Below are 26759 nucleotides of genomic sequence, written 5' to 3' on the forward strand. Positions count from 1 at the left end.
TCTGTATTATTAAGAAACAAACTGAGAAATCGAATGAAAACATAAATTTGTATTCTCAAGCGTTAAGTCATGAAAACTTCATGTATTGCCTCTGTATTTAATATGTTATCTGTTAAGAAGATGACAATATGTTTTCTAATATAGTACTAGAGAGTTAATATTCAATAGACTCTAACATTAATCTTTTCTAAATTTCATGCACAGAATCCTTGGGTCCAGAGTACAGTGAGATGCAAATTTTGGATCTTGAGGCCACCTGGGCAGAGTCTGAACCCCGCACGCCTTTCGTTTGCCTGCTCTCGATTGGCTCCGATCCCACTACACAAATTGGTGGTCTGGCCAAGCAAAAGGGCATCAGTAAGTGTTGTCTCTGCAATCAATATACTCCTCAATACTAATATATATCTTTGCAGTACTAAAATCCGTGTCCATGGGTCAGGGACAGGAGTATCACGCTCGCAAGATGATCATGGAATCCATGGCGATTGGTGGTTGGGTGTTGCTGCAAAACGTGCATTTGTCGCTGCCCTTCTGCTCGGAGGTGATAGACATGTTGGTGGAGACAGAGCACATCGATGACACCTTCCGCATGTGGGTGACTACAGAGCCACACTCGGAATTTCCGATTGGTCTGCTGCAAATGGCAATCAAGTTCACCAACGAACCGCCGCAGGGCATTCGAGCGAGTCTCAAGCGCAGCTATCAGGTCAGTTATATCATCAATTTTAATAAATTACAGAATTCCATAACTCATTCCCACACTTGCTGGCTGGCCACACACACACAGTCCTTCACGCAGGACTTTCTGGATTACACTTCCGCCACGCAGTGGCCATCTTTATTGTACACGGTGGCATTCCTGCATACTATCGTTCAGGAGCGCCGCAAGTTTGGTCCGCTCGGCTGGAATATACCCTATGAATTCAATCAGGCGGACTTTGCAGCAAGTGTGCAGTTCATACAGAATCACCTGGATGAAATGGATCCCAAGAAGGGCGTCTCTTGGCAGACGCTCGTCTATATGATAGGCGAGGTGCAGTACGGCGGTCGTGTCACCGATGACTTCGACAAGCGGTTGCTGACCACATTTACGTCAGTGTGGTTTTGCGAACAACTGCTGTCGAATTCGTTTGAGTTCTACAAGGGATACAAAGTGCCCGGCACCAAGAATCTGCAGGGCTTTATCGATTATATCAATAGCCTGCCGGCATACGACACGCCTGAAGTGTTTGGCTTGCATTCCAATGCCGACATCACGTACCAGATTAACTCGGCCAAAGGTAAGTGAAAGTGAAGCACGCCCACGGGTTGCGAATGGTGGATTGCGAACGCCGGGTTGAGGGTCAAAGGTGCTCCTATTCCTCTGTATCCAGTTTTCGATTGTTGCCATTGGCCATGTACAAATGCCTCGGGGTCGGGTCAATGACTGTTCCGGAGGACTCACCTCTGTATCCTACGTATTTAAATAGGTGCATTTGATTTCGATTTCGTATTACTCAACTGCTTTCTCTTACAAATGTGCAAAGAAAAGAAATCAATAATATTGATATCTGACCATGAATGTATGTATGCAATATTCATATTCATATTTGGTTATTTGCATAAACTATATAGGATTGGTGTTTCAATGTTTCCGTCTGTTGTCTGCCTACAAATGTTATTGAAAAGAATTCTTAAGCTTATTGATTTTGATTTAGTCCTCTAGCTTTAATAACCGTGTTAGTGATTTAGGTGAAGCATTTTTCGTATGTATGGGAAGTTACTATAATGATACTCACTAGTTATACTCTTTAATCAAATAATCAATCATTTAAATCATGCTCATTAGCACAATTATGATTGAAAGCCATAAGTAGTATTAATTTAATTGCCATTTTATTAAGTTTATTTGATATAAATGGACTGTGATTCAAATTAAATGCAATGAGTCAGCAAATGAAATAAGTGGCTTTAACTTAGCTTTTATAATATGCAAATTTTTAGATTTAAAATATACAGATTTTGAAGATTTTTTTGTATATTTTTTTGATAATAGCCTGAATTATGCACTTGACTCCAATAAAATTGCATATTCAATTTGCGATTGCCGACGGCTAATGTAATGTAAGTGAGTGTGTGTGTGTTTGTGTTGGTGTGTGTGTGGGCGTGTGAAGCCAATAATTAAATTGTATAAATTTGTAGTTGTGGCAGTTGTGGCTGTGACTCGGCCTAATTTTGGGCGCCGAAAGCAAAAACCAATCATCGAACCACACGAGGCAATTAACGCATTTGCATAGCAGGGCAAGCGAAGTGAAAGGGCGATAGAATGGAGAGTCCTTCACGTGTTTATTTGATGTGCTCGCATTGTTGCAGGCATCCTCGACACCATACTGAGTGTGCAGCCCAAGGAGGGCGGCGGAGGAGGTGGCGAGACCAGAGAGAGCATCGTCTATCAGCTGGCCGACGATATGCTTCGCAAGCTGCCTGTGCAGTACAATGCCTACGAGGTGCGTGAGAATCTGACACGCATGGGCATCCTGCTGCCGATGAACATCTTTCTCAGGTAAGTGGAAGATGGTGGACAACAATCTGAGACTGGGTGATAAATGAGCTGCTCATTCGTTATCAAAAACACAGGCAGGAAATCGATCGGATGCAGCGCGTCATCAAGCGCGTTCACACGTGTCTCTGTGATCTGAAGCTGGCCATCGATGGCACCATTGTGATGAGCCCGGCGCTTAAGGAGTCATTGGACGCCATGTATGATGCCCGCATACCTGAGACCTGGATGAAAGTAAGTGTCTCTCTCTTTCTCTCTCTCCTCTCCATGCTTTATATGAACAACTAATTTTACGCACTAGCATTAACCTTTGGCTTTAAGCATCCAACATGGGAGGATGAGAGTGCAAATGCGGGGGCGCCTGTAGATTTTATGGTCTCTCAGCTCTCAGGTCTCTCAGGTCTGCTGGTCGGTGTTTCATTTTATGTACAGTTCGTGGCCAAGCGAAACGTGGCCCTAAGTAATCTCAATGTGCGATTTCCTCGACGCAGCCTCTGCGTGTTTTTATTGTCTCACGAGATTTTTATCGGCGCGCAAACAAATTTGGCCCAAATTTAGGCCCAGACCCAGACGGAACTGAACTGAACTGAACCCAAGGCGAGCGAAAAGAAAATAAATAAAGAAAACAGCAGACCAAACAGAGCTCCCGAAGCCACAGAACACACAACGTGTCGACTGTTCGGGTGGGTCAGGTGAGAATTTTGTTCGAGCTGCCCGCTTTCAATTGCCGCTTATAAAAATTTGATTGATTTCGCAGGCCATTTTCCCCCTGGGGGCGAGTCATTAATATTTATGCGTGTAAACGTTTAACGCCTCGGCGCATCTTCCCTTAATTAACACCAGCAACTAAAGTAACAGCAGATAAATGAGGTTGCATTTCCTTTGAGACTTTTCGGGTTAGTCCAACAATTTCTTAACAAACTCATAACTGGGGTTTGATCAAAGAAAATCTGGCAGTAATTGGTGTAAATTAAGGACGCTTTAAAATAAGGAGGGATGCCAAGGAGATATTAATTAATTGTTTGTTATTTTTAAGTAACAAGTTTAGCAAATTTTTTACGCGATTAATCAACCAGAAGCAATTGCTTAAATTTGAATTAAAGCAAATGTATGTATCACGTAAAAGGAGCCTTCTACACGAGACATTCGGATGCTGAGACGGGTTTTAATTAATTTGGAATATTTCACCGACAATAACGCTCTGTTTTGCTTACATTTCAAACGACCTATCTTTCTTACTTGATAAACTTGTATTAGTCAAAATCACTTCTTAGCTTACATATAATATTTAAGAATATATTTATTTGTATGATGCAAATGACAATGCCATGTAGTTGACTTTCAAACGGCACTAAGTATAATAACATAGTTAGCCCTGTGTTTCAAAATATTTGTCATTGTTTGCAACCATGTCAACGAGAATTGTAACACATCTACACTCTCAGAGAAACAACATAAGCAAACTAATATTATTTTACATCTAAATAAATCTCAGAGCAGAACGCGGAGATAAAATAAAACACAGTTGCAGTAGATACATACAAAAATGTCGTCAACCGGCTCATTAAGAAAATCGAAGTCAAAAGTTTCGAAGACGGTGCCCAAAAGCTTCACTTTCAATAAGGCAAATGTGGAACAAACGTCGCGAATGCCTTTGGCCACTCGTGATTATGGTTTTCTGAAGACAACAAATACTGCAACTCCATTTCCAAAGAAGGCGGATCCGCTTAACACCCAAATGTTGGTGGAGCGTCTGCAAGGTGCTGTCGCCAGTTCGATTGTCTCGGACACGGACCCAACCTCGACCTTATCGCAGAGACATTCGGATTATGCCATTTATCAATCCCCACGCTCATCTGAGGAGATATCATTTGAGATGAAGCGAAAACTATTTCATGAGGGCGAATTCACCATAACCAAAGGCAAAAAGACCAGCGAAATGTATCACCCGACGCCTGATTTTGATGATTTACCAAAGGGTTCGAAGAAAGATTCACAACTTTGGGCCTTGAAAGCAATGGAAAGCTATTGTCGCAATATGAACATCAAGTTTAGCAAGGGCTTTGAAAATTAGAAAAGCTCTTTTAACGCACTGCATTTTTACCTACTTACTAATAAAGATATATGCCTTTTGCATCTGAGTTAAATATTAAATTCACTTGCAGATTTCATGGGAGTCGACAACGCTTGGCTTCTGGTACACAGAGTTGCTGGAGCGTAATGCACAATTTCGTACTTGGATATCCACAGATCGACCAAAGGTAAACCAACCCAGACGAACAGTCAGATAGCAAGCCAGACAGTTCCACAGAATTTCCTGGATTTGCTTTACGCTTGACGAAAACTTTGAAAACTCGCAAGGAGAATCACTAATTGTTTAATACCTACATTTGCTTTTTATTTACTCCGCCTCTCTCAATCTCCCTTTGCAACTCTTTGTTGAATTTGTCAACAAAACAAGGTTTTCTGGATGACGGGCTTCTTTAATCCACAAGGTTTTCTGACCGCCATGCGGCAAGTGAGTATATTAAAAAATAAAAACACAAGGAGAGAAAGACGAGGAAATGAATTATTTTTCATTTGTTTCCTCCCACACAAAGCTGACAGATTAGCTGGCCAGTTTGTTATGACAACGTTTAAACGCGTTTAAAAAAAAGGTCTTGAATAACAACAGACCATTATTCATAATATGAAATACGTTAGGGAAATCCGCAAGGAGTTGAAAACTCTCTTTGCTGCTCGCCTAGTCCGAGTCGATAAAAAAAGCTGTCCCTATCCGCTGTCTGTGCCACTCCCCCTAAACAATTACCGCCTCCGTGCAACACGCGAGTTACTCGGGGAATTTGATAAGCATTTCATTTGAGATGCGTGGGCTAAGGCAGTGTCACTTGACAGGTTTTGCATACCCTGTAATAATTGGTTAAAATAATTACATGACGGTGAATAGTTTCGATATTAGTCAGAATGAGAAGTTTTCCAAAGTTTTCAATAATTGTTAGTAATTGATGAAAAAAAAAATAATTTTTCTCATTTTTTTAATTTAGATAATTGTGAGATCTGTTGATATTTATAGGTTGTCATTAGAACACGGATATTTTTTTAAAGCTACCAAAATTTGAGTTTTAGCTACATATTTATACACATTTTCAAATTGTATCTCGTTTAACTTATATTAAAGTGGTTAGGTTATAATTAAAAAAAAGTGTTTAGGAGCTATATTATTTAATAATCATATCAGAACACCCATAAATTATAGATTAAAAAAGGTTTCCTATCATGTATATTAAGTATTTTCATAGACAGCATAATAGGGTAACCTAATTAAAGTAAAATCATGACTATATGTCGATACTAAAGAATAAAGCGAATCTCTTACCTAAGATATTTCTTCACACCACTAAGCTGATTTTCCAACGAATTAACATAGTTATTTATGGTGCAAAGGATTCAGTTGTTTCAAAGATGAGTTCGTAATTGGGCATAAACTATTTTCCCTCTTGCATCTGAGAGTATTGATATTAAATATGCTTCAAGAGTTTTTTTTCATCGTTCGTGCTTTGCATTTTCCTTCTCTTTTTTTTTTTGCATGTCTTGGCTGTTTGCTGCTTGCCATTCGAATTGACTGCTTTGGCCATACTTTAACCAATTTATGGTGCTTATCGACCTGCACTGCATTGCGTATACGCTGCTTGAACTTACGCAGGAGGTAACACGAGCGCACAAAGGCTGGGCCCTCGACTCTGTTGTGCTACAGAATCAAATAACACGCTACAATAAGGAGGACATTACCGAGTATCCAACGGAGGGCGTCTACGTGCACGGACTATTTCTCGAAGGTAAGAAAGTGTTCGTCCTGCATTGCTGCATTCTGGTACTTGGCATCCTCTTAGTGCGTTTAAGCAAGCTGCTTGCGGTGCAATTCAATTGTGAGACTTGGCAAAAAGCTTGTTTGTATTTGTGAAAGTTATTCATAACTTTTCCGCATTCGCTTCACACGCAATACGTTCACAAATTTTGTATAGCAGGTCCTAGTCACGGTCCTGGGTCGTGTCCTTTTGTTCACACCACAAATTGCTCTCGATTTGCTTGTGTGGTTTCGCCCCACTACGCCCCAAAGTATGAGCATACAAATGTCGGAGACAGCATTTGAGTTGTTTGTGTTTGTCATGCAGATCTTTGTTGTGGCCAACTGTTGATTAGCCGATGCCGATGGAGGAAGGAACGACAACATGACAAGCGCCAAATATTTACTAAAGGCACTCGGAACTTTTTGGGTTTGTCGTTTAAACTTGCTGAGCATATTTTCAAGTGGCAAATTCCATATTGATTGACTGGATAAATTGCTGAATATCCAATTTAATGGGCAAGCCAATTATACAATAGCCAATGGCCAAGCATGTCCATTTTCATTTTGTCGCTCGATATCATCGTGTTATATAACTGCAGTTACGTGACGCAATCAACAAAAATTGAATATTCCATTGAAGAGAACTGCTTACGATGCTTAATTGGAAATTTGCATATATTGGACTGCAACTAGACGATTGGCAAGATTGCACATACGCAACGTGGTACTCAAGCAAGTTGCTAACAGTCGACAGTAAAACAATATCTTAAATCGTAAGCTCTTATAAAGGGGCTCTCATGTGAGGTGACTTTGTGACTGTCTATTAAACACGACATTTTGCCCCTAAGCTGTGCGCTAATAAACATTTTCGGCCCGACGAAAAACATGCGTGGGCCGGTGACACGAATTCCCCGGACATTGCCGAAAACTTTACGAGGGACCAACTTATTAACAAAGGAACAATTAGGGTCGTTGAAATCTTTTGCGAGGCTTTAAATTGTCGTTTGTGGCTTCGCTTTCATGCCATTTTCATTGCAGGTGCTTCGCTAGACAGACGCAGCGGCAAGCTGATTGAATCAAAGATGAAGGTGCTCTACGAACAAATGCCAGTCATTTATATCTATGCCATCAACACAACCGCCGGCAAGGATCCCAAGCTCTATGAGTGCCCAATTTATCGTAAACCGCAACGTACCGACCTCAAGTACGTTGGCTCCATTGATTTTGAGACCGACTTCAATCCCAAGCACTGGACACTGCGAGGCGTCGCTCTGCTCTGTGACATCAAATAAGAGGCGAGCCACCCACAACAAATGACACCACGATGCCCCACTCAGTGGGCCAGCCATTGTTTGCCAGCCTGTCAACTTTTGTACGTGCTCCGTCGTTCCCGTAATGGTGCTGTGATAATTATCGTTTTTTTGGGAGCCTTATGTCAGCCCCTCCCTCCACTCCAATTTTCGGCTTAGCTGTCTGTTAACAGTCTCGTGTAATGCGTCAGCGATACAAGTTTATTAATTATGCCCTCGAGTTATTCAAGAGGCGTTTCCCTGCACAAGGGAACATCCATCGTACACCATAATTAGCTGTTAGCCAATGTTTAGAATTACGGTTAAGTGTTTTTCTTATTCTTTTTTTTTTGCCTTGTTTGTTTCTTGTTTTCACTCCCGCAAGCTTCTTCATCACTTCAAGTGCTGCACTTGTCAAACGAAATAAAGGTTTCATTTAGAATTCGTAGACGTATTTAACCGAGTTTTAATTAAGGTTGGGCCAAAACTTGGCGGGAACCGATGACTTTTTACATAAAAAGAGAAGACTATAAATAATATTTAAGGACTTTTTATGGCCAGAGAAAAATTTAAAGACAACAAAATTTGAGGAAGAAAATTTGAGAGCATTAAAGTAAATAGGAAGCTATTTTGGTAACAGCAGAAAAGCGGAAGCTAAAATTAGGACATTGAAATTTAATAAAAGTATATATAATATTAATCCCCCAAGCTACAATTGATGAAAACACTTCATAATACTTAGAAATTGTATATATGATTCTTCAGCATAGAATAGTCATCTACCCACATTTGTTAAAACAAGTAAGTATGTATGTCCAATAAAAGCCCTTAAGAATTGAATGCCATTTCAATATTTTGTATTTCTTGTTTCTTTTTTTTTTCATTAAAATAAATACATAGATATCGAAATGTGAGAATAATCCATGTAATAGAGATAATTTTGAATTCCAATCATTAATCAATCAAGTGTTGTTATCGTGTTATTTTCATGTTCAATTTCAGTTTTATTTATGAGAAAATCTTGTATTTACATATTCTTTATATTAATCTCAACTTTAAGTATAAATGTACATGTGTGTTTGCTGTGTCGTCTGTGTGTAAATAATCCACTCGATCCACTCGATTGTATATTTAATTATGCCATATATATTTTTAGAGTTTGATTTCGCACATGCATAAATAGTTTGTAAGTAATGTTAGTTAAATAGCTCATCTACGTTAAAATCGTTTTGTCGTATTTATATGATTTGTAACCATTTGTGTGTCTTTAACATTTTTCTTACTTTCTTAGAACTTTAAAAGGAGATCCACAGAAAAGATTAAGCCAATTATCGTTAACTCAAAATGGACTCTCGGAGTGACTTTGCAAATAAAATTGATTGTAAATTTGTAGAAATTATTTTTATTCATATTGAGCATCGGAAATAGAAATACATCATTTTTGAACGCAAAAAAATACAATTTAAAATACATCACTTCGACTATTGATTAATTCGTTAGTTAGTTTAAAATATATTAATTCCGCCCGCGGATTGTTCTTTGTCTGTGTTAGTCCAAATTAAATTTAGAGAGTTGGTTCGATAAGCTGAACAGAAAACTATAATTGTAGATGTGGGAAATAAATTAGAATTTAAATAATTTATATTTAAAAAAGCGGAAGCATTTAATTACAAGTGAAAGCACATTCATACGAATACATATAGTATATAAAGTATACATACGTATACGTATTGCACTTTAATATTTATTTAAAAACTACATTCATATATTTTCGTTAGTTTTTTTACTTTGGTTTTTTTTTATCTTTTATCGATCAACATCATTTAGGCTATTAAACAAATTCATATACACATATATATATTTTTTTGTATTTTCTTTTTTTGTAATTATTTTCAACTTTTTTGTTTTTGTTTTGCTAGTTAATAAATACAATTTCGAGTAGACTCGTAATTACGTAGTACCGAGGGGCATGCCCCAAAGGGAGCGTTGAGGGAACGTTCGTTTCGTGTTGAATATTTTTCCAAGAGCATCTGACAAGAGGTAGCATGAATCATTACATAAACCATTAGTTAGCTAATTAGTTAAAATACAATACGAATACAAATTCAATTCAAATTCAAGTTTCAATTTAAATGGTACATCGAAAAAGGGGACTGAGAGGGGAAACAGTTGTCATCAGAGGGGTCTCTGTGCACACACACACACGATATATGCCTGCCTTATAGCCAGCCATTAGGAACCGTCAGTTTAGCAACTATTTAACTGTATCTGTCTGTGTGTCCGGATGTCTGTGTACCTAAGTGTATCTGTGCGTATCTGTATCTGTATCTGTTTCTGTTTTTGTATCTGTATCAGTATCTGCATCTGAATTCGCTTCTACTCCGACATCTGCTGCTGTTGTTTCTTAATTAGCGTAGTGTGGATTTTTGTGCATGCGATAGATTAGACGCCACGGTAGTCGAGCATTTGCATTGCTTGCCTCAATGGGGATGTCCAGATCTTCGGGCTGCTCGCTGACCCAGTTGAACTTAAGCTCATCCAACATATCGTCTTGCTCCTGTTCGACATCCTCGGCATCCCCATTGTCCACATCGCCTGTTGCGCTTTTGCCGAGCGGCAATGCCTTGCGACTGCCGTTTTCATGATTTGTTTCATTTGCAATTTCATTTCCGTCTGGCTGCTGATGTTTGGCCACGCCCTCCTCTCCGTTACCCTTACCGTTGCCAAGCCCAAGGGCGCCAGCGTTAAGGGATTTGTTGACATCGTCAAGCAGCTGCTGTGGTGCTGCTGCCGCTGGCTGCTGCTGTTTTACTTGGGCTTCTGGCCGTTGCAGAAAATCGAAAAACCGTGACGATGCTGATGAAGACGACGCCGGTCCGTTGGACTGCGGCCAGCCAATGTTCCACAGTTGACTGGGGAAATGCTGCTGCAGCAGCTGCTCTCGACGCAACTGCTCCCTTTGCCGTTCTTCCTCCAGTTGCTGTTGTTGTTGCTGTTGCTGGTAGCGTCTGGTGACCCATGTCGTTGGCTCGAGGAACACACGTTTACCCACGTTCTTTAGTATGGCGCGATTCAATTCGACCTGTGCACAGAGGGAGTAAAGAGCAAAAAAAAATTGGTTGGCATTAAAGGAAATGAGTCATAGCACACAAGAGTTCCTGGAGGAACGTTTCCAAGCACACATTCTATTTAAATAGTATAAATATTAGATTTTCCTACAGTAAATTGGATTTACACTTTTCTTTGGCAATTCTTAATTACTTTTTTAACTGACTGTTTTCATGTCCCTTCTAGTTATCTCATTTTAAAGGGCGAATAAAATATGGCCTCAAAAGTATGCAACACAATTTATGCTAACATTATTGAAAAGGATTAAGACTTACTACATATTTAAATCTCTTTGAACAAATTTTAATTAATGCAAACCACAAGCATATATTAATTAACCTCTTATTAAAATTCCAATTTATTGAAAATAATCCATTTTTATACTTTATTAAACTACTCGTATTTACTATAATTGTATATTCCTCTAAGACTTTAATTTGATTTAAAGTTTTCTTTATCAATTCTTAATTGCATTTTTAACTGACCATGTTGATGTCCCTTCTAGTTACCTCAATTAAAAAGGCAAATGGAAAAAACGCTTAAAAATTATGCAATACAGTTTATGCGAAAATAAATGCGTTTAATTATGAGCATTTTTTTTAAAAATTATAATCCATTAAAATAAATTGAGATTTCGGTTTTATTAAACCACTCGTATCGATATAATTATATATGTATTCTACTAATCAATCAGAAATTAAATATGCAAAATAAAATAACCAAGGTATGCAACACAATTTATACGTAAACTGATGCTGAAAAATATGCTACAATTATTGGAAAAGGATTATACCTGACAGCATATTTAAATATTATTGAATAAATTATAATTAATGCAAAACATTAACGTATATTATAACACTTTATCTATAAATCTATTCGATTTTAATAATTTGCTTTTCTAATCAATCACAGCCATTAGTCAACTACTCAATGGCTCAACTGCATTCCATTATCGCATTGATAAGAATATTGCATTATCAATTTTAGTTATCAGTAGTGCACAATTAGTAATGGGGCTACCCCAAAAGTAATTAGCGAAGGTATGGACAATTGATAATGAACTTATCACTTAAGGAGCAATGCACTTCCCATTCGTGACGACTTAATTCAAATTGATTCTTTAGATAAAACCGTTTAGTCATATTTGGGCCATTCCCAGCATGAGCACGTTGAATGTTTTTACGCCGCCAGATAAAGATAAGATAAGCATGGTTTTTATAAGTGCTATGTTGTGAATTCCAGTTACCAAGTCAATCGCTTTTTCACTTATAAAAGCTCATAAGAGCTACACTATTCAATCAGTGTGAAATCAACAGCTAACAGCTAAACAATGAAAGCTATAACAATTGCCGTCTTGGCTATCAGCCTTTTGGTGGTCTTCGTCGCAGCGCGGCCGAATAAATATGAATCACAGGAATATGGTTTAAGAAAGCAACAGCAAAAACCTCAGCAGAGGCCCCCACAAGAGTCTAGCGAGGAGCAGCAACCAAATGGACCACCACAGAACAATGATGACTCAAATGGTAGGCATTGATTACATTTCCGATTAAATAAAGTATTCACACAATTGTATTGTCTTTGTAGAACGCCCACCACAACAAAACGGTCCCGGCAAACGTCCATCACACGGTCATCACGGCAATGGCAATGGCCATGGTCACGGTCATGGTAATGGTCATGGTCATGGTCATGGTCATGGTCCCCCACACGGTCACCGCCCACCACATCGTCCCACCCCACCGCCAGAGGAAGATACCACAGCTGATTCTAACGAGTCTACAGTTGTGCCCGAAGAGTCTACGGTTCAGCCTGAGGAGTCAACTGTGCAGCCTGAAGAAACTACTGTACAGCCCGAGGAATCTACTGTGGAGCCAGAGGAGACTACAGCACAACCTGAAGAGTCTACTGTGCAGCCTGCAGAATCAACTGCTCAACCTGAATCAACTGTTCAGCCTTCTACTGCTCAGCCCGCAGAAACTACAGCACAACCCGAAGAATCAACTATTCAACCCGAAGAGTCTACTGTGGAGCCAGAAGAGACCACAGCACAACCTGAAGAGTCTACTGTGCAGCCTGCAGAATCAACTGCTCAACCAGAATCAACTGTTCAGCCTTCTACTGCTCAGCCCGCAGAAACTACAGCACAACCCGAAGAGTCTACTGTTCAACCTGAAGAGTCTACTGTTCAGCCCGAAGAGACTACTGTGGAGCCAGAAGAGACCACAGCACAACCTGAAGAATCTACTGTGCAGCCTGAAGAGTCTACTGTTGAACCCGAAGAAACGACAGCACAACCCGAAGAATCTACTGTTGAGCCCCAAGAATCAACTGCTCAGCCCGAAGAGTCAACTACCTCGGAGTCTGTAGAGACAACTACATTAGAAATTGTTGTTTAAAATGTTAAATATGCTTTTACGCAAATTTATTTATTTTAATCAAATATTTTGTATATATATTTCATAAGGGGAATTACATTTCAATGTACGAGCACAACCCACATCAAAATCGAGTAAATGGTTTTTTCTTTACCTGACATCAATTATTCGAATGCATTCACAAGTTTTTCATTCAAATTCTTTCATTCATGCGGCAATTTATCGTATGCCTTTGACAAATCAATACATGCGAGCTGTGACATGTGTAAATGGAGCGCACAATTTTGTGTCGCTCAGAAGCACTTCACATGCCCAACCTGGTGCCTGGCTTTAGTCTCGCTAAAGGATCGTTATTTGAGAGGCGCCCAAGGGCCAAATCGTTTGAATTCCTCACATTAAATCGTTTGATTTTCTTGCCTTATTCCCCCACGACGCCGTGGGGTGCATCAACATTTTGGTAACCAAATAAATTTTGCTTTGTTGCCAAGTCGAAATATTTGTATTACGCATACGCCGCACTGGTTTCCCTTTTTCGCTTACACGATGCTAAGCCTTTCCTTAACTCGGACCTGCTTTAAGTCCGTGAAGCCTTTTTCTACCCTTTGTTCGTGAATGGGAAGAGTGTAATAAAGTTATTTAACGTAGGCAGCACAAGGAAGAGTCCAACTAGTAAGATGTAGAATATTAAGTATACGCAGCGATTCACTTAATTTACGAGTTGAACAAACAATTGATATTACATAACTAAAGCAAAATCTATGAGCGTATAAAATCATATATAGTTCAAATAAACGTATAGGGAATTCACTAGTCGTGTTCCCATTATTTTTCTCTTTTTGGGCGAACCTTTTGATATCTACCTGTGTGTTATTTACATTGCTCACATGCGGGATTGTCAATACCCGGCGATAAGCTGTGCCTTTGGGCCATAGTCTGACAAATGGCAAACGAGACACGACCTTGCCACTGGCCAACGCATTCGACCGCCTTCTGAGTTGTATTTGTGAATACATAAATTTATTGTTCTCTTCGCCGTTGGTAAATGGGAAAACTTTACGCAATTGTGTGTGCATTTTCTCCGAACTTTTCCACCTAAGTATTTTTCATTTCGAGCTCTAATTTTGATTAGCTGTTGCCATTCTCCATTTTACATCAAATCGCACTTTCTACTTTAACTTGAATTGCAAGCGCAATTTGATGCGAGTTTTTCGCGCTCTGTTTGTTTTGCAAGTTGGTCAACAAAGTTTTCTTTTGCTCATTGCCGCTTATTAAAAATTCCAAAGTGGACACTGTGGTGGCTTGCTTGCTCTTCCTCCACCTCCTCGTCCACCCATTTACCCCACCTGGAGTGACTCACTCACCTGTCTGCTGTTCTGCTGCATCTGCCTGCGCGCCATTTCGAGCAGCAGCCGCTGGCGCAGCACATCCAACGGATTGACAATGGACAATGATGGCTTGTTCCGCTTCACCAAAGAGAACTCATCCTACACAGAGAGAAAGAGAAATAGAAAGATTTTATATGCATTCATTTTGTAGTTGTTAACACAATGTATAATAAACATGGTCAAGATCTTAATCCAAAAAGTTTTTATGAATGAAAGGTGTAAAGTTAGTGGGAAAGTTTCTATGAAAAGAAATTGCAACAAACTTGAGCTTGAATACAAAAATAGATTGAGTTCTATTATTACTTCAATCAGAAGATTTCTAAACCAAAACAACAATTCTGAAACAAATTATGACGAAAGCTCTTCACTTATAAAAACAAAACAATATAATTAACATGTTTAATTGATTTGAAAATGAAATTAAAAATGGCGTAATTATTTTCAATTGATTTTTTGGTTTTTTTGTCTGTTTATCATTAGAGTGCTTTAATTAGCTGATTTGATATTTTTTAAATGGTGAATGGCTTGTAATTATGTGATAAATTACTTCGCATGATGGGGGTAAGTAGCTCTGTCGCGGCTGATAACAAAATTCATAGAAAACCATATACTTTTTATTTTGCCTAATTAAAAGATGATGACAATTATGTCTGGTTCCTGTTTACATACACATGTATATACATATGTGTTTGTACATACATATGTACATCAACAAATATTTACAACAATTTGCAAAAGCAGCAGCTTTCAGATAACGAACTGTGTAAACAACAAAATCGAGATAACATTTAAAGAACTCTAGATGATTTGAGTGACTAATATGAATGTTTAAAGCATGCCAATGTTACGTGACTAGCATTAAATTGTAAATTATATGATAATCAGGCTTATGATATTCAATTACTAAGAATTCATTCTGCAGACTCAGAGTTTAGTGCCTCCAAGTCTGCTAATCTTGGTCAAACGTGTTAACACCCCCAGTAACCAGTCGCATATAGTATACAAATTTACGACCTCACGCTCTTTATGATAATGAAAAAGAGTTTACGGAAAATAACCGAGGGTTATACGACCCATTATTGGGGTACGTCTGAATTTAAAGAACAGGGCCTTGAACCTACACTAATGTGTTTGATAAATTCGCAATAATTGTATAATGCATACGAGTATACATAAGTTCTGTTAAGGAAATGTTTCTTTCGCTGTGACAGCCTGATGATATCAGCATGAATATCAAATCCTCAACAATTCATTTAGTACAATAAGTACTAGAAGTGAAGAGCACAGGGAATTGTGCTTCCCAATTGCCTATCAGCACATACTTGTTCGCAACTTTTGCTTTTAGGCTTATCAGCCACTATTACTGCGATTGTGATTAGATAAAAATACTCGTACATAGGGTCAGAATGTCTGAATTGTCCCATTGGTAACCTGCCCACCTGATTGCCACATATAAAAGACCGTTGGGAAGCCGGTTCCGATTAGTATACAACGAACGATAACAAAATGAAGGTTCTCTCAATTGCGGTATTCGCGGTCCTCTGCGTCCTGGCTGCCTCCAGACCCAACGGATTCACCTGGCGTCGCAACTACAGTGGCTGGGGAAGTAATGGAAATGCGCAGGTTGGCGACTGGCGTAATAATGGTAACGGATGGAATGGCAACTTTAACGGCTGGCACAAAGATCAGTATGGTTGGCACAGGGACGAACAGTGGGAGCATCGCAATGGACACAAACATCATGGCTGGCGCACCGAACAACCAATTCAACCCTCCACAGAAGCGCCAGTTAACCCCTCAACAGCTGCTCCCGTAGAGACAACTCCAGCTCCAGTCGAGACTACCCAAGCCCCAGTAGAAACCTCACCCGAACTGCCAGTTGAGTCAACTCAGGCTCCAGTTGAGACCACTTCTGAAGCTCCAGTTGAATCCACTCAGGCTCCAGAAGAATCTACAACTGAAGCACCTGAGGAGACTACGCAGGCGCCAGAGGAGACCACAACCGAAGCCCCTGAGGAAACAACAGCTGCACCTGAAGAGACCACAACCGAGGCCCCCGAAGAGACAACAGCAGCACCAGAGGAACCTGAATCAAGTTCGGCCCCTGAAGATCTTGATGTAACTACCAAGGCACCCGAAGATCCAGAAGAGACAACAACCGACGGTTCTGGCGAAACTACCTTAGTCACAGAGGAGCCAACGGAAACCACTCAAGAACCCGAGGAAACCACAACTGAGGGCTCGGGAGAGACTACAGAGGAGAGCACCACAGTGCCAGAGGAGACAACAACAGAGTCTGAGGAGGGAAGCGGAGCGACGAGTAGTTAAGCAACACGTGAACTCTCTCTCTCTCCTTCTCGCTCTATAGAGAGACTCGTAGTTCGTATAGCAAGACGTCATTAAAGCATTGAGATATGCATTTGCAATATCATATTTCTTAGAATTTCATTCTTTATTCAATGTGACGAGTGCTTAGCCAAAAGCATAAGCGACATGTACTGATGGTTTTTTAGTTAAGAATCGCAATTAAATTGTTTAGTTTAAGTAGTTGCTGATATTCAAATTATACGATTATCAAATCAATGTCCCTGTCTTATTCTTCTACTGAATTCTAGAGAAATACGTCTTTACGCACGTCGAAAATGTTAATTCGTTATGTCAACTTGTCACGATTATCATCACAGTCAATCCACTTGAGAACAAGATTAAAGTACTTTCCGCTATTGCCAATAACGTCATGAAGTTTTAGTCTGATTCCTGACCCACGGTTGCCATTTAGAAATTTAATCGTTCAAGTGCGACAGATCGACTCGGCTTTAATCTACGACAATAAAATAATCACCTCGCCCATTAGTCACTCGATTCCAATCGATATTTTGGCAGTGACAGTGACAATGGAAACTTTCTGTATTTGCCGATTAGATTGCATCAGAGAAACTGTCAGACTATTGAATTATTTGCGCATTGTATACAAATAAATAAATTTGCATAACAAAGTTGTAGCAAATTCTAGCAGTTTACCAACTATGTATCGGATGCAACAGCAGCAACTGTGCAAATATGTCAGCGGCATCTGGAAGTGCCCTATAAAAGGGCATTCGATTAAGAGTAATGACAATTAAACACTCATCATGAGAGCTATCACACTTGCAATCTTCGCAATCTTGTTGGTCGCCGTTATGGCACAGCGAGGACCTGGAGGTCCAGGACGCGGTCCCCCAGGAGGCGGTCCTCCAGGAGGCGGTCCTCCCGGTGGTCAAGGCCAGGGACCACCTAGCAGAGGCCCCGGAGGTCCAAGCAGAGGCCCCGGCGGTCCAAGCAGACGCCCACCTCCATCGAACAGCAGCGAAAGCAGTGAAAGCAGTGAGAGCGATGACAGCAGCGCTGATAACGACGGAGACGCCGACCAGGATCCTGATCAGGATGGTGATGACCAGGATGATGATCAGGATGAAGACCAGGACGAAGATGATGCTCGTCGCAAATAGAGTGGAAACACTTAAAAAAAACAGCCAATAAATAAGTTTATGCACAATCAAAAAAGTAGTCTAAATATCATTGGAATAGGGATTAAATATTCCTGCTTAAACGAAAGAAAATTCTGACGTCAGCTAACAACTAATTGAAACTAATAAGTTTGATAATGTAAAATTTTTCCAAATTATCACAACGTCCATTTAAAGCAGTCTGTATGGCCGTCAACAATCAACAAGTCTGACGTCAAATGACATAATGAATACTATAATTTAAGCGACGTGTTTAAATTAGTTTGATAATATGATACAGGGCGTATGCGTATTTTGAATAAGTGAATTAGCGAGGTTCATTTAAAAGAGTTATAATTGAAGCATTATTTTGATTATATTGTGTTAGGACCAGCAAAAGCATAAAATAGAAATTAATAGTTTTGAAAAGTGGATACAAAGTTCATACATTTTTTTTTACTATAGAAAATTTCTTAGCTTTTGAAGTACAGCATGAAATATGTTTATGTTTTCAGCTTGTTTTGAGCTCAAATTGTTATAAATTGTTTAACAAACTTGCCGCATAAGTTTTCATTTGTCTTAAATAAGCAAGCAACACAACTTTGCTCTTTAAATAGTTAAATAGTTTCCGTAACGGAGAAAGCTATCCCTTGAATGCTTTACTGCTCGTATAAACCTAATAAATACGTGTAATGCAATTGCAAAGTTTCTGATCATATTTCGAGGTTGCCACGTGAGGCAAATATCGCAAGGTGAAGGAATTAAGCTGCTGACTCGAAAAGTTGGTCCTGTCGAAAGTTGCCAGTGGGATAAATATGACAAATGCCCAGGCATTCAACTCAATTGTTCTCCGTGAGAGTAAACGAGAGACAGAGAAAAAAGAGAGAACACATATTTGTAAATTAAACAGCGTGAAAACTTGAACTTTTGCTGTCGACTTTGTTGTCGTGCGATTTATTCGCGCTGTAAAGCAATAAAAGCCAAAGTTTTATTTGTCTTTTGTCGTCGAAAGGTAAACAAAAACAGGCCCAAAACATTTTGTTTTGTGGTCTAATGAAGCACACACAAATCGCAGTTGAAATTTTTCCATTTGTTATTCTGGCGTTCTGGCGCTACCTCAATACGCAATTGATAAATATGTTTAAATCCATTTTTATACATTGACTAATTTGTTTGTTTGTCACACGTTCGACATATGGCAATCTTCATGTTTGGTCAGTGGACACGCATCGCACATTACTGATAAGATTAGTTCAGAGTATTTGATTTTCAATTCGCTTCTATGAAATTAATGTCGCACTTCTGATTGTGAGCACTTCCTCCACTTGTTTTTTGCTGTTGTTTTATATGACATCTCTTCAAGAAATCATATATTATTTCATCGGAAGAGCTACTTCATAATAGTTGCATATACGTGATAAGAAAATTTCTTGAGAAGCACAAATGCATTTCAATCGGCACAAACAACGCGATAAGATTTCTAGGACTGAAGCGTGGCCATTGCTCCGCAAATATAAATTGTTTCCTAGATAACTAGTGTAAACATAGCAGTATTCTATGGGAAAGTTAAGACCCCACGTAATACTTAGGTATTTCCTAACAGGTGAGTAATCTTGGGTTTTCATGCACTTCATACTAACGACAAGTTGTTTATATTTTACACTTTACGTTAATTAGACTTTCTGGAAGTTTTTTATTAAATAGAAGTGAGAAAGTCGAGTGTACTCGACTGTGAGATACCTGATAACTATACGGGATTATTATTCCGTTAAAATAATAAAAATACCAAGGGCTATATTTGGTATATTAATATAGTACAAAATACACCATACAGTGCAGTAGTGAGTTGGCGTTTTTGCTCATTCCAAATTATTTGTTAAACAACTTCTACAATTTTTATCTGATCAAACCAAATCTTCAGGAATCCAAAAATCACGACTCAACCTTTGAAAATACGCTTTGCGGGGGCTGAAATAAACTTGATCTCCGTGCAAAGAAAACAAGTATTGCCGAAAATAATAAGTACATTCCTTATAGTGTCTGAATTCTAAGTGTTCATATGGACGGACGGACGGTGATGACAAAAATAAATATACTATGATATCAGAAATGCCTCCTTGTTACAATCCCTGTCATACATTTCCTGGAGGCACAAAGTTATAACTCTTTATTATATATATCTACCTACATACATCGTCTTATCTTCATTAATGTATATCTGAAAAATGTTAATTACTTTGAGCTACCAGAACTTTATAATACCGGAAACTACACAAAATAAATCAATCTTAAAAAACATCCATCATTTATTCAATACTATTTTCTATAAAATTCCAAACTCTTAATGAAAATTATTTCTTTCAATCATCAGTTTTTTTTTTTTTAGTAATTCCCCACATTTGATAGTACTTGAAAGGGACAACTTTGAAATATGAAATTGCAACATTTACCCAAAAATTGTGTATCAAATAATTCGCTTATTCCCCGAGCAATCTTGCATGAGTGGAACTTTTGTGTTGAATGTTTCGTGGAAATATACAAAAATGTGTGCAACATCAAAGAATGGAATTTATGCAGCAAGGGTCAAAGTCAAAACGCGTCCGTGGGTGAAACGGAAGTGGTCAATGAGAATGTGGTACGAAAAATGGCCAGAAAAGCGAGTGACATCTGGTGAAAACCGCAGAATGGAGAGGGAAATACTGTGCTCATCACCTCCTCACACACACATACGCACCTGTATGGACTGTGCATCCAGATAGTCCAGAGGATATCCGTTGCCATAGCCTGCGCCGGCAGCTTCTGCCCCAGCAAGTGAGCCTCCGCCTGCTCCGATGGCAGCGCCCCTTTGTGCCGTACAAACGAGCCTCGTGGCACTGAGTAAAGTCAATAACACCGGGCAAAACCACGCTGTGGCTTTCATCATTCTGCAATTTAACAACAACAACAATATAGAGAAGGAAAATGAATAATTGCATAAAAAACTTAACGGACGCATGAATCGAGCTATTAACGTGAACAACATGACAGGCAAAAATGGCGTAAACCAAAAATTGAATTTTATTCGCTGAATAATTGCATATGGAACAGCCCTGACATATAAATAATATACAGTTTATTGTGTATATGCATACATATGTGCTCTGCACCTGTCGACTGTATCTGTCTGACTGATTAACTGACTGTCTGACAGGCGAACATTATACTATAAGTTAAAATTGCAATGCAAAAAAAAAATGCAATATTTTGATGCCCTTCACTTGGCAGCTGCGAAAAAGAAAAACTACATTCGAGTAATTAATGAAAATGCGAATAAAAAACGTGACGGTGTCAAACGCAATTAATCCAATACAAATAAATATTTATTTAAAAATAATTTGGTGCAGTGTTCAGTTTCAGTCATTTTCATTTTAATAGCGTTCCAATTTAAATGTAGTGTTAATAATAAGTGCCAACAATTAATAATAATATATGGTAAATTACGAAAAATGTTATTTGATTACTTTATGAAAAGTTCAAAGCAAGTACTTTATTTAACGATTGCTACGACTATTGAAAACAAGTGAGTAATCTATGTTACAATCATTTAAGAATACCAAAATATACTAAAATTACATATAGCAAAAATACTGAAGTGTACCGAAATAGCAAAAATATCATTCGGTATATTTTAGTAGTGTGCGGTATATTAATGCGGTATATTTTAAATTTAGTACTATATCAATATACCAAATATAGCGTATGTTGATATAGTACTACATTCAAAATATATCGAATTTATGTACCGCATAATACTAAAAGATACCGAATGCTATTTTTGCTATATTGATATAGTACTACAATCAAAATATACCACAAAAGTATTTCATAAATATTGCAGTTTTTATTGTATGTGCCAAAGTTAGTGAATATAACTTCAAAAATACGTTTGTTTTCGATTTTTATCGAGTTGCGGGGCTGAAGTGGAACTGTCAACAAAAAAAATTTTATTCTCTCTCTTCTCGCTCTTATAGTCTCTGAGAAGTAGGTGCTCATACGAATACAGACAGACAGATATATTAATATTTTAATATGTTAGCAAATTTAATTTTATAAAACAAAATATTTAAGTTAGTCAAATTAAATATGTCAAAATACAATTATGATACAAATACTATGACTGTTGAATAATATTAATATTTTAATGTGTGTGAAAATTGAATGTGCAGCAGTTTTTACACCAAATATCTTGTTCAAATATGCTCGGCTATCTCACAAATCACATTTCCCCTTTTTGCACTTCTTTGCGATTCTTGCAACAGTTTAGATGATAATTTAACAACAATTTATCAACATCAAGGGATATTTATTGCTATAATATGTAAAAGCGTTAGCATTTTGAAGCATTAGTTTCGGACTCGGATACTTCACACACTGCAAATGCAACCTCAGAGAAATACGCAACCTTTTGACATCCTGAAGTGTTCTTATAATTTATGGCTCATGCACATGCATGACCACTTTTCCCGCTTTCCCTCTGCTGAAATAGTCACTCAATGGACTTGCCAAATGACTTTTCTCAGCCACAACGGAACATAAACGTAATGTGTGGAAATAACATAAATAGATGAAGAGACTTGATACACATGTGATAAGCTTAAATGCACTGGACACGTGGAGCTCTTCAGCTCATCCGAAGCTCTGAACCTTTTGACACTGACACGACACTGACACAATGAGTTATTGTTATGCCAACGAAACGAACGAAAGGATTTCACAGTTGGACACAATTTGTTGTCCCATTTGATTATCGAAAGTAACCGAATACAAATCTCTAATACAAAATGGCCAATTGCCCAAGCCTCATGGGCCAATGACTCGCGATTGGCTTACAATTTCCGTTTGACCTAAGAGCAGGAAGAGCACAAGAGCCCAAATCGAAATCAAATGCCAAGAAGTCTAAGAATAGACACATAATGCAATACACAATCCATTTTTAGCTGTGCTGCGGTCATCAGGACATATTTTCCTATTTCACTACTTGAATTAAAGCAGGGAAATTGATTTCACTTTTGCTCTGTCCATTTGCTTGCTCTTGTGTCCTTTATATCCTCTCTCACTGTTTTTATTTGCTTCCAGCATTCCGTTTATGAGTTCTTTGATTGACAAATCATTTGCACACCACCACTCGACCTTTAATTGCTCTTCCATGCTCAACGAGTCTGACAGCACACAAATCACTATAAAATCAAATGAGGTGCGATTGATGATTATTTGTCGAGCATGGAATCAATGCAATCTCTTTGGCGACATCTCTTTGGCTGCTCGATTAGCTGAACTTAATTAAAACACGAGCACACCTGGCGTATGCGCAATTTGTCAGACTCATAACATACTTTTGGGCGCATTTAGTAAAGACTAAAAACTATTCAAGTGATTGTTAAATAACAAAGAAAATATAGAATATTTTAATGTTGTATAAGTCAGTAACAAATTTATTAACTAATCATTTAGCTGGTGCAGAGCATCTGTTGTTCAAGCTGATGTGGTGTCAATTTTCTGTACTTATTTTGTCAACGTTATGGACCACTTATTCGCACAGAGCAGTATTTTAAGCCCGGCTGTCACCATAAGTCTTAACCGTAAAACTTTGCGTGTTTAACTAGTTGGCAGCACTTCACGCACTTATATATGTATAGTATGTAAGTAGCTGCCTTCAAATGGCATTTGGAATTCAGGCACCTGTCATATTTGTGCCATTTAATGCTAAGGATTTCCGAATATGCTGACAAAATTCCAATATTGAAATGTTGACAGCTGCATGGAGATGACAATTTCATTTTATTTACTACTCGATGTGACCTGCTAAAACATAATGCTCAACTTGAATAAATGCCATTTAAATTTGAATTGGAATTCCATTTGGCCATAATTAAATCACATTGTTTAACTGGCATTCATTACATGGAGAATTCCACAATTGTTAAATATCTGCATTTGATGTTTAGCAAATAAATATTTCGAAGAGCCTTAAACAATGCCTCGAATAATATTGGAACGCAATAAAATCCTGCCCTGCCCCACTGGTTCCCCTGTATTCTACACCCTATTCATGAAAAATGAAAATGAAGGGACTGCCCCACTGAGAAAACGTGATTGCCCAAAGCGATTGTGCCTACGACTTGCGTCGCTTTTATCTGCATAGTTAAAAAATAAATAAATAAATAAATAAGAAATAAAATCAGATGTAGAATGAAGCAGAGGGCTTGTTGTCTATTTGCATTTAACATACTCGCAATATGCAAATAAATGTAAAGCCAAGCAAAAGTTTTTTTAGATAAAAAGATTTTTACGAGCCAACAATTGGATTCACCCGATGATGAAGTATGGCATAAACGAATATCTGAATGAGTGTTTTGACTGCAGCTCAATGTTGTGATTGAATCGCACATAAACCATTTAACGATACCCAATACCCTATACCTTGACATCTTGTGGGATAATCATACGACTACAATATGTGGATATAGGAAACCTGTGCCAATCGAGACCTCAATATGCATTTAAAATTCCCAGCAGGCATGCTGTGCACTCTTTGAAATATAAGTAAAATTGAATTTAAATAGCTGAACAAGTGTTTCAATCTCATTTCAAAACATTGTTTTATGGAATCAGCAAACGTGACCCAAACAACGTCATCATCATCATCGTCATCACCGCTTTGCCCCGATGAAAATGACAAGGACGCAAGTTTTGGCATCGTTAGAGCAGCCAATCAAAACTTGGACTTTGCCTCTACTTAGTTTGCTGGCTATTGAATTACAGGTTTCATCACTTGATACAATCAAGAAAAGTGGAAAAGAGAGAAAAGTAATTAGTTTGACCTATTGAGAATCTATTAAGTAGGCTTAAAGTTTTTCCACTTCAATTTCCATTCCATAAACTCAACTCATTTCGTTGCATTTGGAATTTTATAAATTCATTTGAATCTTCCTTAATGTGGCGTTACTTTAAAGTATTGTGGGAAATGGGAAGTGGCAAATTAATTGGGAACAGATAATGAAATTGGCCAACGTTGCTTAACCAATGGCCATCAATTAATGATGCTTCAAGCTTAATTAATAGCACATCTTTTAATTAACTCGAAGCCAAGTTGGGATCTACTCTTTAAAATCTAAGCAAATTCAAAGTGATTTAGGCCAACTGATAGACGGATAAACATGATTACTAAAATGGACGAACAAGAGATTAAAATGCTTTAAATTTTAAATTCTGGTCTATAATATTAGCTATTTTTATAGTTTCATTTGAATTTAGTTTAGTTCTAAATTATAATTAGAGCAGAATGAATATATGTATACATATAATATCAAACAAAAACATAAATTAAGGTTTATGAATTACATTCTATTCAAATTTAAATTCCTTCATTTTATTACCAAAAAAATATAAATGATAAAATAATAAATGTATTTACTCAAAATCACAATGAAAGTAAGTGCTATGCATATGTATTTTGATCTAGCTATTTATAATTATTTGAATTCATAATATTTTAATTTATATCAACCCGCATTCTTCTCCCAATTAAAATGAATATACACAAATTTTAAACAACAAATGAAGATTAATATCTGAACTGTTTTAATTAAAGCGAAAATTTATAAATATGCAGTAGAAAATTCCCAGTTCCTCTTTTGCCTGAGCTGATAAACAGATAAATTTATGCCATAAAAATTTCCACTTGACTTATTAAAGCTCTCTCACAGCTTACCAGTTAATTCTTTCAGAAATCAACAAATCCACAAAATATAAATCTGACGTCTAATTTGGCGTGAAATGGAAGCAAATGCAAATAAATGCTCGTACTTAAGTCACGTTTGTTTACTTAGACTTTTGAAACAATTTCGCACATAAAACCGTATCACGTTATCAATAGGTAATTACCGAGAAAATTCCTTTTGATCTTTACACTGGGGAAATATTTATGGTTTTCAAGATTTCGTTTTTTTGGCCCGTTAAATTGGCCAAATTTTTTATGAGTTCACGCGCGACGACGGCAATCAAACGAAATTAGATCGAAAAATTTGAATATTCGAATATTTTATTTGTGGCGCTAAGAGTAAATGATTACGCACTGAATGTGTTCTCCATTCTCATAAAAGATATTCTCAAAAGCACTTTGAATTTAGGGTTTTGTGACTGATTATAGACCAAGACGCTGAGTTGAAGCAACTTGGGCTGAGCTGTTCTGCTGGCTTGTTGTCTGTCTCCGAACGCAACAGGCTGACGACGAGCGAAGAACTCAGAGCTCCAAGCATAGAACGCATGTTTTTATATTGCGAGGCAAGGACGCTGAACATGCACGAAGTTCCAAACCCGAAGTTGTAAACGACGAAGCATCGCGACGATGGCGTCGACGATGGCCAAAGAACGAGAACGAGAACGAGGACGAAGCCACAGCGTTGGATAAACGATGGGCCACGCGACTAGTTATGAATGAAACCACGCGGCACGCTCCGCACACCGTTCTTGCCGTGCTGCTGGGTGGCACCGCACCTTGCCACCATAAATGCCCAACACTTGCCACATAATGTTGCCGAACGTCAGACTACTTGCTCACCTGTTGGCCACTCGCGAATGTTGCTGCAACATTTGGCTGCTAGCAAGGCGTTTTATTGTAATTATCGAACTCAATTAATATTTAATGAGTTTTTATTTGCACATTAATTGTTTGCTTTAAAGTCTGCCA

The 26759-nt window shown here is 38.1% G+C and overlaps 4 protein-coding genes across 7 annotated transcripts in view; 3 read left to right on the top strand and 1 right to left on the bottom strand.

Moving 5' to 3' along the window:
- LOC117575420 (dynein axonemal heavy chain 5) overlaps nt 1-8108 on the top strand; it is a 31361-nt gene extending 23253 nt beyond the window's left edge. Inside the window, exons 30-38 of the mRNA XM_052007762.1 lie at nt 205-357; nt 414-706; nt 788-1280; nt 2353-2542; nt 2617-2773; nt 4705-4800; nt 5001-5057; nt 6243-6375; nt 7425-8108. Coding sequence (XP_051863722.1) covers nt 205-357; nt 414-706; nt 788-1280; nt 2353-2542; nt 2617-2773; nt 4705-4800; nt 5001-5057; nt 6243-6375; nt 7425-7678 — 1826 coding nt within the window. The 3' untranslated portion in view covers nt 7679-8108. The remainder of the gene's footprint in view (nt 1-204; nt 358-413; nt 707-787; nt 1281-2352; nt 2543-2616; nt 2774-4704; nt 4801-5000; nt 5058-6242; nt 6376-7424) is intronic.
- On the top strand, nt 3957-4693 carry LOC117575424 (uncharacterized). The gene has a single exon (XM_034259624.2). It carries the CDS (start codon nt 4086-4088, stop codon nt 4611-4613), a length of 528 nt encoding a protein of 175 aa, XP_034115515.1. The 5' UTR covers nt 3957-4085; the 3' UTR covers nt 4614-4693.
- A 1874-nt stretch (nt 8109-9982) lies between the features above and the next one.
- Nucleotides 9983-26300, bottom strand: LOC117574821 (uncharacterized). Of its 3 annotated transcripts, none has more exons than XM_034258791.2 (4): nt 25955-26300; nt 20766-20955; nt 14523-14645; nt 9983-10757 (listed from the first exon to the last, which is right to left on the bottom strand). In XM_034258791.2, the coding sequence occupies exons 2-4, from the start codon at nt 20952-20954 to the stop codon at nt 10080-10082; spliced, it is 990 nt and encodes a 329-aa protein (XP_034114682.2). In that variant the 5' UTR covers nt 20955; nt 25955-26300; the 3' UTR covers nt 9983-10079. The 3 variants fall into 3 exon arrangements, with proteins under 3 accessions (XP_034114682.2, XP_034114681.2, XP_051863727.1); XM_034258790.2 differs by having other exon boundaries at nt 25782-26300; XM_052007767.1 differs by lacking the exons at nt 14523-14645; nt 20766-20955; nt 25955-26300 and adding an exon at nt 14022-14334.
- Nucleotides 12069-17129, top strand: LOC117574822 (zonadhesin). Of its 2 annotated transcripts, none has more exons than XM_052007768.1 (3): nt 12069-12309; nt 12371-12679; nt 12839-13291. In XM_052007768.1, exons 1-3 carry the CDS (start codon nt 12117-12119, stop codon nt 13180-13182), a joined length of 846 nt encoding a protein of 281 aa, XP_051863728.1. In that variant the 5' UTR covers nt 12069-12116; the 3' UTR covers nt 13183-13291. The 2 variants fall into 2 exon arrangements, with proteins under 2 accessions (XP_051863728.1, XP_051863729.1); XM_052007769.1 differs by adding an exon at nt 16431-17129 and having other exon boundaries at nt 12073-12309; nt 12371-13149.
- Nucleotides 26301-26759: the final 459 nt, after the last annotated feature.

This window comes from Drosophila albomicans, chromosome 2R, assembly GCF_009650485.2.
Source record: "Drosophila albomicans strain 15112-1751.03 chromosome 2R, ASM965048v2, whole genome shotgun sequence".
Lineage (NCBI taxonomy): Eukaryota > Metazoa > Arthropoda > Insecta > Diptera > Drosophilidae > Drosophila > Drosophila albomicans.